The sequence below is a fragment of the Bufo bufo genome, chromosome 2 (assembly GCF_905171765.1).
Source record: "Bufo bufo chromosome 2, aBufBuf1.1, whole genome shotgun sequence".
Lineage (NCBI taxonomy): Eukaryota > Metazoa > Chordata > Amphibia > Anura > Bufonidae > Bufo > Bufo bufo.
In genome coordinates, this window is record NC_053390.1 from 391,969,021 (window position 1) to 391,983,964 (window position 14,944).

At 44.0% G+C, this 14,944-nt stretch overlaps 1 protein-coding gene across 5 annotated transcripts in view; it reads left to right on the forward strand.

The window, feature by feature from the left end:
• Positions 1-784: 784 nt before the first annotated feature.
• The window catches only part of MLLT3 (MLLT3 super elongation complex subunit), a 270,938-nt gene continuing 256,778 nt past the window's right edge, over positions 785-14,944 (forward strand). For 4 of the 5 annotated variants that reach the window (XM_040417219.1, XM_040417221.1, XM_040417222.1 and 1 more), the window contains exons 1-2: positions 785-952; positions 9,603-9,783. In XM_040417219.1, the coding sequence (XP_040273153.1) occupies positions 941-952; positions 9,603-9,783 (193 nt within the window). In that variant the 5' untranslated portion in view covers positions 785-940. Of the gene's footprint in view, positions 1,544-9,602; positions 9,784-14,944 lie in introns of all 5 variants that reach the window. The other variant, XM_040417220.1, reaches the window with a different exon arrangement.

Consider the following 14,944-nt stretch of genomic DNA (forward strand, 5'->3'; position numbering starts at 1 on the left):
AATTAATAAAAAATCCAACCCTACTCGGACGTCACAGCAACTTATGAGTGACACTGCGACACCGTTCCTTTCTACGGCTGCGTTGCTACACAGCGATCCTTGGTCGCACAACAGATGTCTCGGGCCAGATCGCCATGTAGTCCTAGCCCGACAACTAACCGCTCTAGAATTGAGGTGTCACAGCACGTTTGTTTTGTCGAAGGGACATGTTTAGCCTGCTCCGCTAGTCACCCTTTACCGCGAGCACCCAAAGTAGCACGCTGAGGTGAGAGGCGCTCACCCACTTGTCACCCAGTGGACTGTTCCTAGCAGGGTGCGATTAGGGTTCCTTGGGCCCTCCAGAAAATAATGATTGTTCCGTATCATCTAAAAAGCCTAATAGATTTTCATCCAAAGACCCTAGATACAAGTAATTGGCTCCAAAGTGATTGAATTTCTCCTGGACTTTGGGGCCCAGTGTATTATCAGAGCCTGGGCCCACAGGGGGGTCCATCATCCTCTGGGACTCAGGTGGCCCAGTTAGGGAGGTGTCTCCTCACTGGTTTCCTGTACCCCGTGTCCCCAATTCTCTCACTTGTTCCCTTTCATCTCCCCCACCCCCGGCGCACTGGCAGGTCTCCCATTCTTTTTTTTAGTTTCTCTACAAGAATATGAATTTCTACATTTTTCTTCCGCCGTCTATTTTTTTTTTCCTTTCTTCTCTACCAAACCCTCCCTCTTCTTCGTGTATCGGCAGCTGCAGTGCGCATGCGCCTCGGGTCTGCCAGCCACCGGGCTGACTGTGCTGAGACAAGGGGAGCGAGAAGCAGACAGCCAGGGCTGAGGGAGAGAGCAATGCTGGCTACCCTCCACCTCCTTCTGACCCCCCCTCCCTGTTGGTGAGGGCAGCACAAATACAACTTAAAGGAGGAGGCATAAGAGGCTGCCCCAACCCCTAGGCATGGCCAGCTCGGTGAGTATAGGGGGAGGAACAAACCCTTTTCCTTAATGCAGCCCTCTGCAGACCGGCTCAGCCTGCAGCCCCAGCACTGCCATCCATGTATTACTGCTGCCAACACCAGCCTGGATTCCTAGCATTCGCTTTCCTACACTGCTATCATTGTGCGCCATTCTTCTTCCCCCTGTGCCCTCGCCGCTAACAGCTGGCAGCTAGTAAGGGGCATGCGCTGGAGGAGCCGATCGGGAAGTAGATGGGCATGATATGGACCAGCATCGCCAAGTGGGTTGAAAGCCTCCCAGCGATCTCCCCGTGCAGCGCCCATAGGAGGGGCAGTATGATCTGAGGGTAGGAGCCAGGTGTGGATCGGCAGCACCTGGGGCAGCACAATCATGGACCTGGATTAGAGCGGAGTGGATCGGTACCGAGGACTGGATCTTTCTGTAGATTTTTTTTTCTTGTGGCACCTGGATTATCCTGGGACCGGGAGCGCTTTGGATTGTAATCAGGCACCTGCAGGAGGTGGATCGGGATCTGGAGTGATCACAGTGGATCTACAGGCAGCCCGGAGTTCCAGGAGCTGCTGCAGGAGGCGCCGCTAGCATGGTGCGTTCTCTGTCTGTCTGCGGTGTGTGCCAGAGCGGGTCACAAGGGGTTAAACTTGGCCAGTGACAGCCCCCACCCCCCACATACACCTAGCCGCATTATTCTACCTGCACCCCCAGTGCCCACTTACAGGCCAGCATATGGAAGCCATGCCTTCAAATTAGGGGGACGGTTTCCCATAGCAACAAAAGCCATTGTAGTAGAAAAATGCAGCTTGTTTGCTGTGGTAAACTGCTCATGGATGTAAGTGGCCTGAGGGATCAGGTGCTGGGCCTGTGCTTCTAGGTACATCTAATGCCCTGGCTCCTTGGTATGACTGGTTTCTTCTCTGTATGGTGACACTGGAAATCCCTCTCTATGTGGCTGTAGGGCATGAGGTAAATGCCATCCCCGCACCGAGTGACTGGAAACCTTGATGTAATCGCCTTTCCTGGAGCTAGTTTCTTTCTTTGTCAGTAGCGTAGATCTATCATGTGGGCCGCACAGTTGAGGTCTAGGATGTTTTTCAAGGGTTCCATTTACCAGATTCGTGAAAAAGTAGTATGAGGCTACCTGAAGAACCGCGGCGTGGTACGGAGCCAGCAAAGTCACATGTAGGTATATTGTCCTTGCAGAAATTGACCTGCCGTGCCGATTTAGAGATCTGCAGCATGTCAGTTGTTTGCTGGGATTTTTAATGTGGATTTCAGCCAGGGTCGGGGCGAAAACTGCGACAAAATCCGGCAGTAACATGTAGAAACGTACAGAAATCTGCGGCCGTGTGCAAGTAGCCTGAATCTGTTTGTGCTTGCGTTTTTTTTTTACTTTGTACTAGAAACTTCAGTTGGAGGTATACCATCCGAAGGCCATGATGTATATCGCTCTATAACTATATAGCGCCATACTTCACCAGGAGCTTTCCACTCTGCATAGTCCGCCAATGGATTCCAGCCCCGCATTCATATCTGACTTGTGCCTAGCTGACCCTAGTGGTAACTGATTTACACACAATATCCAAATGGTGGCATATGATCACTGTCAGAAAGATCCTTGTTGAGACTGTGGGTTAATTGTACGGTGAATGGGAGTTGTCATTGGAATGGCTGGTTAAAATTTATAACACCCTGTACCTCAGAATTCTGGCTTTAAAAAGTTACAAAAAGGCGGTGGAAAAGTGGGCACGGTTGTGCTAGTTAGTTGCACTGCAAATCTCTTTTTCAAAAACTGACGCCAGTTAGTGGGGGCGTAATAAAAGAAAAACTGGAGTAGGATTTCTAGACGAAAGTGTAAGGATGTCTTCATCTAGGATGGGAAAATGCTCCTGAAAATGTGCTGCATGAAGACCCCCCCCCCCCCCAATTTTATCCTATGGGGCTGGAAATTGTCAATGCCTGGGGTTTTGCTGTGGAAAAACTTTCCACAGTGTAAGTGCTGATGTGTCGCGGATTTTCTGAAGCAGATTGTCTCCGTTTCAGAAAGGAATGTAATCTTCATCCAAAACTGCACCAAAATCCACACCTGAGTCCTTTCTGGCGGATTCTTCCGCCACGTGCAAGGGTCCCGTTAGGGGAACATTTGTCAAGACATGCACACGAACGTTGTTTGTTTCTGTGTCAGTTAAAAAATTTTTGCGGATAGGATGCAGACCCATTCATTTCAATGGGTCCGCAAAAAAATGCGGATAGCACACCGTGTGCTGTCCGCGTCCATATGTCTGTTCGCAAAAAAAAAACATGTCCTATTCTTGTCCGTTTTAGGCATTGTTACAATGGACCTGCAAAAAAAAAAATGGATGACATACGGATATATTTTTTTTGCGACCGTAAAACACATACGCTCGTGTGCATGTAGCCTTATTGAGGTGCAGGCGCAGGTCTGTGCACCACAATCTGAAATCTACACCAGCTAGGTTCTAGCGTAAGGCTTCGGGCATTACTTGCGCCAGAAAACTGATAAATGCCCCCCATTGTGCCTAGTTGCTGTAGATTTCCAGGAAAACATTAAGCCAGTATTAAGTAGACAACGTTGTCACACTGTATCTCTTTATCACATGCAGCAGATTTTCTGGCAGAAATCTCAGTTCCATTCATCTGAATGGGGTTGTTTTGGTGTCAAGCGCATGGACTTCTGCAAGCTCCATTAAGATGACTAGAATGGATTTTCCAGTGCAGAAATTTCTGCAGCAAAATCTGCCGCTGGTGAAGTCACCCCTACATTTCTCATCTTTGGTTTGTGGCCAGGTGAGATGCCCCAGTTGTGGAATCCCCTTTACTCCCTTGGTGGTTGTAACCTTACATGAATGGCCCCACTCTTGGATTTCCAGAGTTCATGTCTGAACCTGGTTCCGTTCCTCGGACTATTCCACCTTCCAGCCATGGGTCTTGTTTGTTTGCTTGGGGGACGCCAGTGCTTGTCCGGTTACATCTAGTTTACATATCAGTGTCGTAACTGATGCCCTCTTTGTTTTGTTCAGACTTCACTCAAGAACAAAGACCTTTTCCATGAAGTGTGGAAAGTGGTGATAATAGGCTGAATACACAATTGGTTAAAGCCCTGGGGCCTTGATCAGACATGATCACAATTAGGATAACACAAAGCTAATGTTTTTTTTTTTTTAAAGACACCGTGGCCTTGAGGCTTCGTGTAGACACAGACTTTGCATATTTGACATTGGTATGGTATTGGAATGATTGTCATGAAATGTGGATACATGTATCAATATCTGCTTGATATGGATAATGTATCCTTTGGGTCACATCCATGATTGACTTTCAGCAAAAATACTGGCCAAAAAAAAAACAACGCATGTATTTTGTCAGCCAGAACTCCAGAATCCATAACACAAATTGGATGGATCCTGCTATAGTCACTGGGATCCGGCAGGCGTATGCCAGATCAAGTACTTTTCCTCATACTGTACTGGAACAAAAATTCTGTAGAGCACCGATGAATGGAGGGTGTTCTCTCCTTCTCTTGGAGATAGGAGCTGGTCCCAGAGGTGGTAACTACCCATCTGACATCCTAGAGATATGCCACAATTGTCTGAGATGAGAATACCCCTTAAAGTACCTACATAAGACAGCAAAAAACACTTTTTAAAATGTAAAGATAATTTAAAGAAAAAACGGTGAGACTTCGCAGGTGACTCATCAACATGCGACCAGTTGGAACAGATTGGTATGTTATACCTACCATGTTATCTGTGCATCTCATGCTTAATGGCGATGAGCTAATCAATTTACTAATTTTGAAATTCAACTCAAATTTTTCCACTAATTCTAATTCTGAATTTTTGTGGATCCAGTTGAGAGAGAGAGAGAGAGAGAGAGAGAGAGAGAGAGACAGAGACATGAGTGATTCTGCTGAATCGGGCGATAAATGAACTTTGACTAATTTGCTCATCTCCACTGCTTAATAGTCTTTTTTCACCTGATCCATGGCATTCTCCTCTGGGTGGGTATTTCATTGGCCATGAGAAGATTTGTCAGCTTAGGCTGTGTTCGGAGCCTCCATCGCAGATTCAGTTAACGAATGCTGCGCTAAAATGTTATGCTCCTTGAGCGAAACTAGACAGACCAGGGCACTTGGCTAACCCCTCTGTTATTTTCGTTGCTCCGCTCCTATAATGGAGCAGAACAATGGAAATGTTAGATGTGAACAAAGACTTATCTGACCTTTTTAGCTGTGTATTATATCTGGGGCCAAAAATTATTTCTTTATACATAAAAAGAAAAAAATAATTTGAGTGAGAATAATCTAAACAATCACTAAAGATATGTAATAAAGCCTTTAATAACACCCTGGACAACACACTGAATTAAGCCTAGTGAATTCCTTGGCACTTTATTGGGCAAAGCAAAGTGTATCCATGTGCCTAGAATGTCATTTTTCCAATTTCTATTTACCTCTTGAAGAACACTATGATTGAACATTACTTTTTGGAAAGGCTACTTTAAATGATGAGCGTATAACTATTACATATAGGGCAGTAAGGTTATCTTGTAAGTTCTGTGGCTGAAGGCCCAAGACCTGAAACAGGCCTCCAGACTCTGGTAACTTCTGATATCCTTCTCATTTTACAAAAAGGACTCCTCCCAATGAGCAGCAAAGTCATTCACTTAAGGGACCTTTCTCAAATGTGGTACGTCTGGTTTTATGCAGAAATTCAGCGCACATTTAGTCCCACACTTCTTGTTGCTCAAAATTTTGAGACATTTTGTATCCTGCACCACTTTCAAAAGTGGAGTGGAATTTAGTTCATGTTCGCTCTATAGAATGGTTTCATATCATATAAAATATGTAGTGCAACAATTTTAAATGTCACGTTGCCATGCCAGTCTGAGCCCTGGCATAATTTCATACACCTAGCCCACGCCACATCAATGTGTGATCAACCACCTTTTTAACTGGGCAAAAATCACCATTTCCATGTGTCAATGAAAACCAAAGACTTATGGGGTCATTATAAAGACCGAAGTTTTAGATGCCGGTCTTAATAACCCCTGCGCTGGCGATGGATCCACTGAAGTTATAAAGAGGCACCAGCCTCTACAAAACTGCGGCACATCCACCACCAGTCTAAATCTACACCAGCTTCCTTGCTGGCATACATTTAGAAAATTTCCTACGCCTAAAACAGGCTCACGCCTCACCCCCTTTTTTTAGACCTGGCGTGAACGGGGAAAAGTTGCAGATTGTGACGCGAATGACCTTTGCGCCGCAATCTGCGACAGATGGCGTATATCAGATAGTAAATGACCCCCTTAGTTTTAAGACTAACATCAAATAGACCAAAGATGATAAATGCCCCCCACACTGCGTATTACAGATGGATTTTCATGAAGAAAATCCACAGCATATTACAATACTAACTAATTCAGTTAGATTTAATTTAGATGAGGTTTTCAAAATCTCATGTATACAGTATGAAAATTTTCCACGTTGAAATTAGCCTGTGGTGTGGATTCTGAAATACATGGCATATCAATTGTTTATGTGAATTTTCAGTGCAATACAAAGGGTGAGGTATTGGGCAAATTCACATCAACATCTGAGACAAAATCCGCAAGTAACACATGCACAGTTTGGTGCAGAAACGCAGCAAAAATGCCCAAAAATCTGCATAAAATACACTGCTGTAAGTGTAAATTCACACATTATAAGGGTCCAACCACACAGCACAGTCGTGATGAGGTCCTGCTAGGAGCTGCAGCATCTCAGAAGAAGTCCCCTAACCACATCATGACCGCACCGTGTGGTCATACCCCAAGTTAGCAGGATGTCCATTTGCGATTCAGAATGTTTATGGATTTTCCCTGTTGTCTTCAATGGGTAAAGTCAAATCCATAATAAAATGTATGTGGAAATCTGCACCAAACTCACTGCAGTTTTTGAAACTACTATTGTTTTTATTTTTGTCTTTTATTGCATAATTTGAAGTAAAATCTAGAGCAGGAAGTCCACACCACAGTCTGCACAATTCGGTGTGCATTTCCCTGCACATTGTTTCCAGATGTCCCCAGCAAATCCTGTCTGTGTGCACTTAGCTTTAGTTACAATGGACTTTACTGTAGGTACAGTAGTAATGAGTTGTGAAACGCATGCAGATTTGTGCACCTTGGAACAATATTTTATGGTTTGTTAAACATTACATTAAAGGAAGTTTAAAAAAATAATCCTGTGTATTGGGTGTAAGCTCAGATCTCCAGGCCCTGTGCAGATGAACACCATTTATGTACTTGGATAGAATGGTGGATGCAGGGAACTGTCTAATATGTATGGGGATCTCCCGACTCTCCCCCCACAGATGATGTCAGAGAAGGATTCAATTTATTTTGGCCAGTCATTTTATTCTCCCAGGTGATTAGCCACCACCGGAGGTCTGTCACATTGGCTTTCTCCTCATTGACAACACTTACAGGCTCAGATAAAGTGTGTACGTGGGAGTCGTGAGAGAGAGAGAGCTGCCCGCTGAATGATCATTTGGCCAGCAGCTGTTGAATGTGTATGACCACCTGAAATCCACCTAGGAAATCGACTTGTCCAAGTCGCCGTCAAATGAAATATATGCTGCTTTATTATGAGCATATAAGCCAAGAGCTGCCAGTACATAGGTGTTTGATACATGAAGTGGTGTATCTGGGAGAACCTCAAGTCTAAACCCCTTGGCAAAGACAGTTTTAGAGGGGTTGAAAATATTTTTCATTTCAGGTTAGAATGATGCCCATGTTTATCTCTCATGATGTGGTTCATCCAGTTGTCCCTTTTTATGGTTGCCCAATACGTTCATTACATGGTAATTAAATCACATTCGTTCAGTTGACATAACTTTTTTAGACGTTGCAGATATTCTGTTGACCAATAAGCGTTAGGCCTCTATCATAAATCCGTATACACAATGATATCCATGACAAGATAGTCAGTGGATCATCAAAGAAGATGTCTATGAAGCGTTCATGTTTGATCCATTGTATGCTCTCCATGTGCCATCCGTATTCCATAGACTCTGCTAGGCTGAAAATTAATTTCCAGAGCCTATCCTAGCAACGATCTGTGACAACCACGAACCATATACAGATGGCATCCATGTTGTGTCCATGGTTTTCACTAAATATAATGTATGGTAGGGATCACTGTGATCACGGCTTCCATGGTGTCAACACTCACCCATGGTCTGTGGAAAACCCCTGATGTGTGACCACACACATTTAAATGGATACATGAGCGGTCCGTAGAGACTATCTGCTCATTTGTTTGGCAAGAAGTCTATGAACCTAAAATAATCATAGAACATACACTTATACAGCATGTATTCTTTACATTCTGTCTAAAGCAATTATTTTGGTAATGGTAGGTCATATGGCACAATTGACAGTAATCTACTTTTATTTTTAAAAGTACAGCGGATCCGCAAAACACTGGGCCAGCACCCCAATAGAAATGCCTATTATTGTACTGTCCGCATCTTTTCCGTCCCCATTGAAAATGAATGGGTCCATACAGTGCGGACGTGTGAATGGACCCTAAGCCTGAGAAGACTCCCCAAATTTTAATAAAGTTAAATTAAATGTTCTCTTACTATGTTTGTTAGGTTTGATCACAGGAACATCTGGTCGATATCTGGCCTGTTCTTGTCAAAGAGGTGACCTCTTGGAGGGGTTTCATTGCATGACTTTAAGGGAACCTCTCATATTAAACATGGTGTTTGAGCTGCAATCAGCATGTTATAGAGCAGGAGGAGCTGAGCAGATTTATATATAGTGTTATGGGAAAAGATTTAGTAGAGCCTGTATTTTATTTATTTAAATTCCTGCTCATTCTGGGCTTTGAAGTCAAACAGGCGGTCCTATCAGTGATTGACAGCCTGCCTTCTATGATTGTGTATACAGAGATAGCTGTCAGTCACTGATAGGACCTTCCCACTATGACTGTGTATACAGAGATAGCTGTCAGTCACTGATAGGACCTTCCCTCTATGACTGTGTATACAGAGATAGCTGTCAGTCACTGATAGGACCTTCCCTCTATGACTGTGTATACAGAGATAGCTGTCAGTCACTGATAGGACCTTCCCTCTATGGCTGTGTATACAGAGATAGCTGTCAGTCACTGATAGGGCCTTCCCTCTATGGCTGTGTATACAGAGATAGCTGTCAGTCACTGATAGGGCCTTCCCTCTATGGCTGTGTATACAGAGATAGCTGTCAGTCACTGATAGGACCTTCCCTCTATGACTGTGTATACAGAGATAGCTGTCAGTCACTGATAGGACCTTCCCTCTATGACTGTGTATACAGAGATAGCTGTCAGTCACTGATAGGACCGCCTCCTGGACTTCAAAGCCCAGAATGAGCAGGAACTTGCATGAATAAAATACAGGTTTTACTGAATCTTTTCCTATAAAACTATATATCGATCTGCTCAGCTCCTCCTGCTCTAGAACATGCTGCCTGCAAATCTGTTTGCATTTTCATGGTGTCCGGTTCCCTTTAAGACCATGAAGATGCACATTATACATTTCATATTGTATTCTTCAACGTTAGCCTGCTGATCGGTTGTGTCTTTGTTCTGTGCTTTGCAGTGTGCTGTACAAGTAAAGCTAGAACTGGGTCATCGAGCCCAGGTTAGGAAGAAACCAACACTTGAGGGATTCACCCACGATTGGATGGTATTTGTCAGAGGCCCGGAGCACAGTAACATTCAGCACTTTGTGGAGAAAGTTGTATTTCACTTGCACGAAAGCTTTCCAAAACCGAAACGAGGTAAGGAACCACTGGACCGTCTTCAAGTGTCTGATACCTGTGATATAGCACCGCGCTATAGTAGATTTCTTACCATGTATGTGTTTATGAATCGGCCATTCTGTCGAAAGTGGTTTTGGGACGATGATGTTCTGTTATTTATCTAATCGTACAGATTGAAGGACGATGTGAATTGAATATGTTTAATATGTATAAGGGTGTTGTGCATGTGTTCAAATGATGGTCTCTCAAGTTTTCATGTTTTTCCTTCACGCTTATTAGATTGCTTTCCCCAGCTTTGGTCTTCATGTGTTCGAGGTGTTTTCCCTGGGACATGGGACGTGTTTATTTGTAAAGTGTAGTCCTTGTTGTACGGTTTGTACATATAAAATGTATTAACAGAGCTGCAGAAGGCTGTTCCCCTGGCGTCTCGCCAGCGTTCTCATATTCCATATCTGCTGAATGATATTGCTGTTAGATCATTGGCTCGCGGAGGGAACCTGATGAAGACGTTTACAGCTCACATATGGAACTCTTGAGCAGTACTATGTTTACCTTCCAGAGTTTAGAAAGACAGACCTCCTGTCTTGATTTAATGTATACATTGCATATTTCACCCTTTGATTTGAGTTTCTGTGTAAATAGATATCACTAAGCCCCCATTTGTGCGATTTTTCAGGAAATGCATTAGTCCCTCCATGGTCTGTATATATTTCTGCTACTCAACTCTAATCTCTTTGCTTCTATTGATTTATGTGGGATATCTGCATGTCCTTGTAAGTAATAATGATGTTTTATAGGGTTTGTTGAACATTTTCACAGCTATTTTCATGTCTCAACATAATATGGCAGACACGTGAACTACCATCAAGCCACACATTATAACTTCTAGTAGTATTGTGAATTATTAATGCAGTTGTTCAAAAATTAGATTTTTATGTTATTGGAGGATCCTTAACCACTTAAGGACCACAGGTTTATACCCCCCTAAAGACCAGGCCCTTTTTTACAAATCGGCACTACACTACTTTCACCGTTTATTGCTCGGTCATGCAACTTACCACCCAAATGAATTTTACCTCCTTTTCTTCTCACTAATAGAGCTTTCATTTGGTGGTATTTCATTGCTGCTGACATTTTTACTTTTTTTGTTATTAATCGAAATTTAACGATTTTTTTGCAAAAAAATGACATTTTTCACTTTCAGTTGTAAAATTTTGCAAAAAAAACGAGATCCATATAGAAATTTTGCTCTAAATTTATAGTTCTACATGTCTTTGATAAAAAAAAAATGTTTGGGTAAAAAAAAAATGGTTTGGGTAAAAGTTATAGCGTTTACAAACTATGGTACAAAAATGTGAATTTCCGCTTTTTGAAGCAGCTCTGACTTTCTGAGCACCTGTCATGTTTCCTGAGGTTCTACAATGCCCAGACAGTACAAACACCCCACAAATGACCCCATTTCGGAAAGTACACACCCTAAGGTATTCGCTGATGGGCATAGTGAGTTCATAGAACTTTTTATTTTTTGTCACAAGTTAGCGGAAAATGATGATTTTTTTTTATTTTATTTTTTTTCCTACAAAGTCTCATATTCCACTAACTTGTGACAAAAAATAAAAACTTCTATGAACTCACTATGCCCATCACGAAATACCTTGGGGTCTCTTCTTTCCAAAATGGGGTCACTTGTGGGGTAGTTATACTGCCCTGGCATTCTAGGGGCCCAAATGTGTGGTAAGGAGTTTGAAATCAAATTCTGTAAAAAATGACCTGTGAAATCCGAAAGGTGCTCTTTGGAATATGGGCCCCTTTGCCCACCTAGGCTGCAAAAAAGTGTCACACATCTGGTATCTCTGTATTCAGGAGAAGTTGAGGAATGTGTTTTGGGGTGTCTTTTTACATATACCCATGCTGGGTGAGATAAATATCTTGGTCAAATGCCAACTTTGTATAAAAAAATGGGAAAAGTTGTCTTTTGCCAAGATATTTCTCTCACCCAGCATGGGTATATGTAAAATGACACCCCAAAACACATTCCCCACCTTCTCCTGAGTACGGGGATACCAGATGTGTGACACTTTTTTGCAGCCTAGGTGGGCAAAGGGGCCCATATTCCAAAGAGCACCTTTCGGATTTCACTCGTCATTTTTTACAGAATTTGATTTCAAACTCCTTACCACACATTTGGGCCCCTAGAATGCCAGGGCAGTATAACTACCCCACAAGTGACCCCATTTTGGAAAGAAGACACCCCAAGGTATTCGCTGATGGGCATAGTGAGTTCATGGAAGTTTTTATTTTTTGTCACAAGTTAGTGGAATATGAGACTTTGTATGAAAAAAAAAAAAAAAAAAAAAAAATCTGCATTTTCCACTAACTTGTGACAAAAAATAAAAGATTCTAGGAACTTGCCATGCCCCTCACGGAATACCTTGGGGTGTCTTCTTTCCAAAATGGGGTCACTTGTGGGGTAGTTATACTGCCCTGGCATTTTCCAGGGGCCCTAATGTGTGGTAAGTAGGTAAATGACCTGTGAAATCCTAAAGGTGCTCTTTGGAATATGGGCCCCTTTGCCCACCTAGGCTGCAAAAAAGTGTCACACATGTGGTATCGCCGTATTCAGGAGAAGTTGGGGAATGTGTTTTGGGGTGTCATTTTACATATACCCTTGCTGGGTGAGAGAAATATCTTGGCAAAAGACAACTTTTCCCATTTTTTTATACAAAGTTGGCATTTGACCAAGATATTTCTCTCACCCAGCATGGGTATATGTAAAACGACACCCCAAAACACATTCCCCAACTTCTCCTGAGTACGGCGATACCAGATGTGTGACACTTTATTGCAGCCTAGATGCGCAAAGGTGCCCAAATTCCTTTTAGGAGGGCATTTTTAGACATTTGGATACCAGACTTCTTCTCACGCTTTGGGGCCCCTAGAATGCCAGGGCAGTATAAATACCCCACATGTGACCCCATTTTGGAAAGAAGACACCCCAAGGTATTCAATGAGGGGCATGGCGAGTTCATAGAAATTTTTTTTTTTTGGCACAAGTTAGCGGAAATTGATATTTTTAATTTTTTTCTCACAAAGTCTCCCGTTCCGCTAACTTGGGACAAAAATTTCAATCTTTCATGGACTCAATATGCCCCTCACGGAATACCTGGGGGTGTCTTCTTTCCGAAATGGGGTCACATGTGGGGTATTTATACTGCCCTGGCATTCTAGGGGCCCTAAAGCGTGAGAAGAAGTCTGGAATATAAATGTCTAAAAATTTTTACGCATTTGGTTTCCGTGAGGGGTATGGTGAGTTCATGTGAGATTTTATTTTTTGACACAAGTTAGTGGAATATGAGACTTTGTAAGAAAAAAAAATAATAATTCCGCTAACTTGGGCCAAAAAAATGTCTGAATGGAGCCTTACAGAGGGGTGATCAATGACAGGGGGGGTGATCAATGACAGGGGGGGTGATCAATGACAGGGGGGTGATCAGGGAGTCTATATGGGGTGATAACCACAGTCATTGATCACGCCCCTGTAAGGCTTCATTCAGACGTCCGTATGCGTTTTGCGGATCCGATCCATCTATCAGTGCATCCGTAAAAATCATGCGGACATCTGAATGGAGCTTTACAGGGGGGTAATCAATGACAGGGGGGTGATCAGGGAGTCTATATGGGGTGATCACCACAGTCATTGATCATGCCCCTGTAAGGCTTCATTCAGACGTCCGGATGCGTTTTGCGGATCCGATCCATCTATCAGTGGATCCGTAAAAATCATGCGGACGTCTGAATGGAGCTTTACAGGGGGGTAATCAATGACAGGAGGGTAATCAATGACAGGGGGGTGATCAGGGAGTCTATATGGGGTGATAACCACAGTCATTGATCACGCCCGTGTAAGGCTTCATTCAGACGTCCGTATGCGTTTTGCGGATCCGATCCATCTATCAGTGCATCCGTAAAAATCATGCGGACATCTGAATGGAGCTTGACAGGGGGGTGATCAGGGAGTCTATATGGGGTGATCACCACAGTCATTGATCATGCCCCTGTAAGGCTTCATTCAGACGTCCGGATGCGTTTTGCGGATCCGATCCATCTATCAGTGGATCCGTAAAAATCATGCGGACGTCTGAATGGAGCTTTACAGGGGGGTAATCAATGACAGGAGGGTAATCAATGACAGGGGGGTGATCAGGGAGTCTATATGGGGTGATCACCACAGTCATTGATCACGCCCCTGTAAGGCTTCATTCAGACGTCCGGATGCGTTTTGCGGATCCGATCCATCTATCAGTGCATCCGTAAAAATCATGCGGACATCTGAATGGAGCTTTACAGGGGGGTAATCAATGACAGGGGTGTGATCAATGACAGGGGTGTAATCAATGACAGGGGGGTGATCAGGGAGTCTATATGGGGTGATCACCACAATCATTGATCATGCCCCTGTAAGGCTTCATTCAGACGTCCGGATGCGTTTTGCGGATCCGATCCATCTATCAGTGGATCCGTAAAAATCATGCGGACGTCTGAATGGAGCTTTACAGGGGGGTGATCAATGACAGGGGGGTGATCAATGACAGGGGGGTGATCAGGGAGTCTATATGGGGTGATCAGGGATGATCAGGGGCTAATAAGGGGTTAATAAGTGACGGGGGGGGGTGTAGTGTACTGTAGTGGTGCTTGGTGCTACTTTACTGAGCTACCTGTGTCCTCTGGTGGTCGATCCAAACAAAGGGGACCACCAGAGGACCAGGTAGCAGGTATATTAGACGCTGTTATCAAAACAGCGTCTAATATACCTGTTAGGGGTTAAAAAAAACACATCTCCAGCCTGCCAGCGAACGATCGCCGCTGGCAGGCTGGAGATCAACTCTCTTACCTTCCGTTCCTGTGAGCGCGCGCGCCTGTGTGCGCGCGTTCACAGGAAATCTCGGCTCACGCGAGATGACGCCTATTGGCGTTAGCGTAGCCTGGGGGAGCCGCCGCAATGACGCCTTTCGGCGTTACAGTTGCGGGAAGTGGTTAAAGGGGTTGTGCAGCTTGTTTATATTGATGACCTATCAATATCTGGTCACCAAGGCTTCGACACCTGGCACCCCCACCGATCCGCTGTTTGAAGAGGAGGAGGCTCTTGAATGGAGCGAGTAGTTGTATTTACACTGCCCTT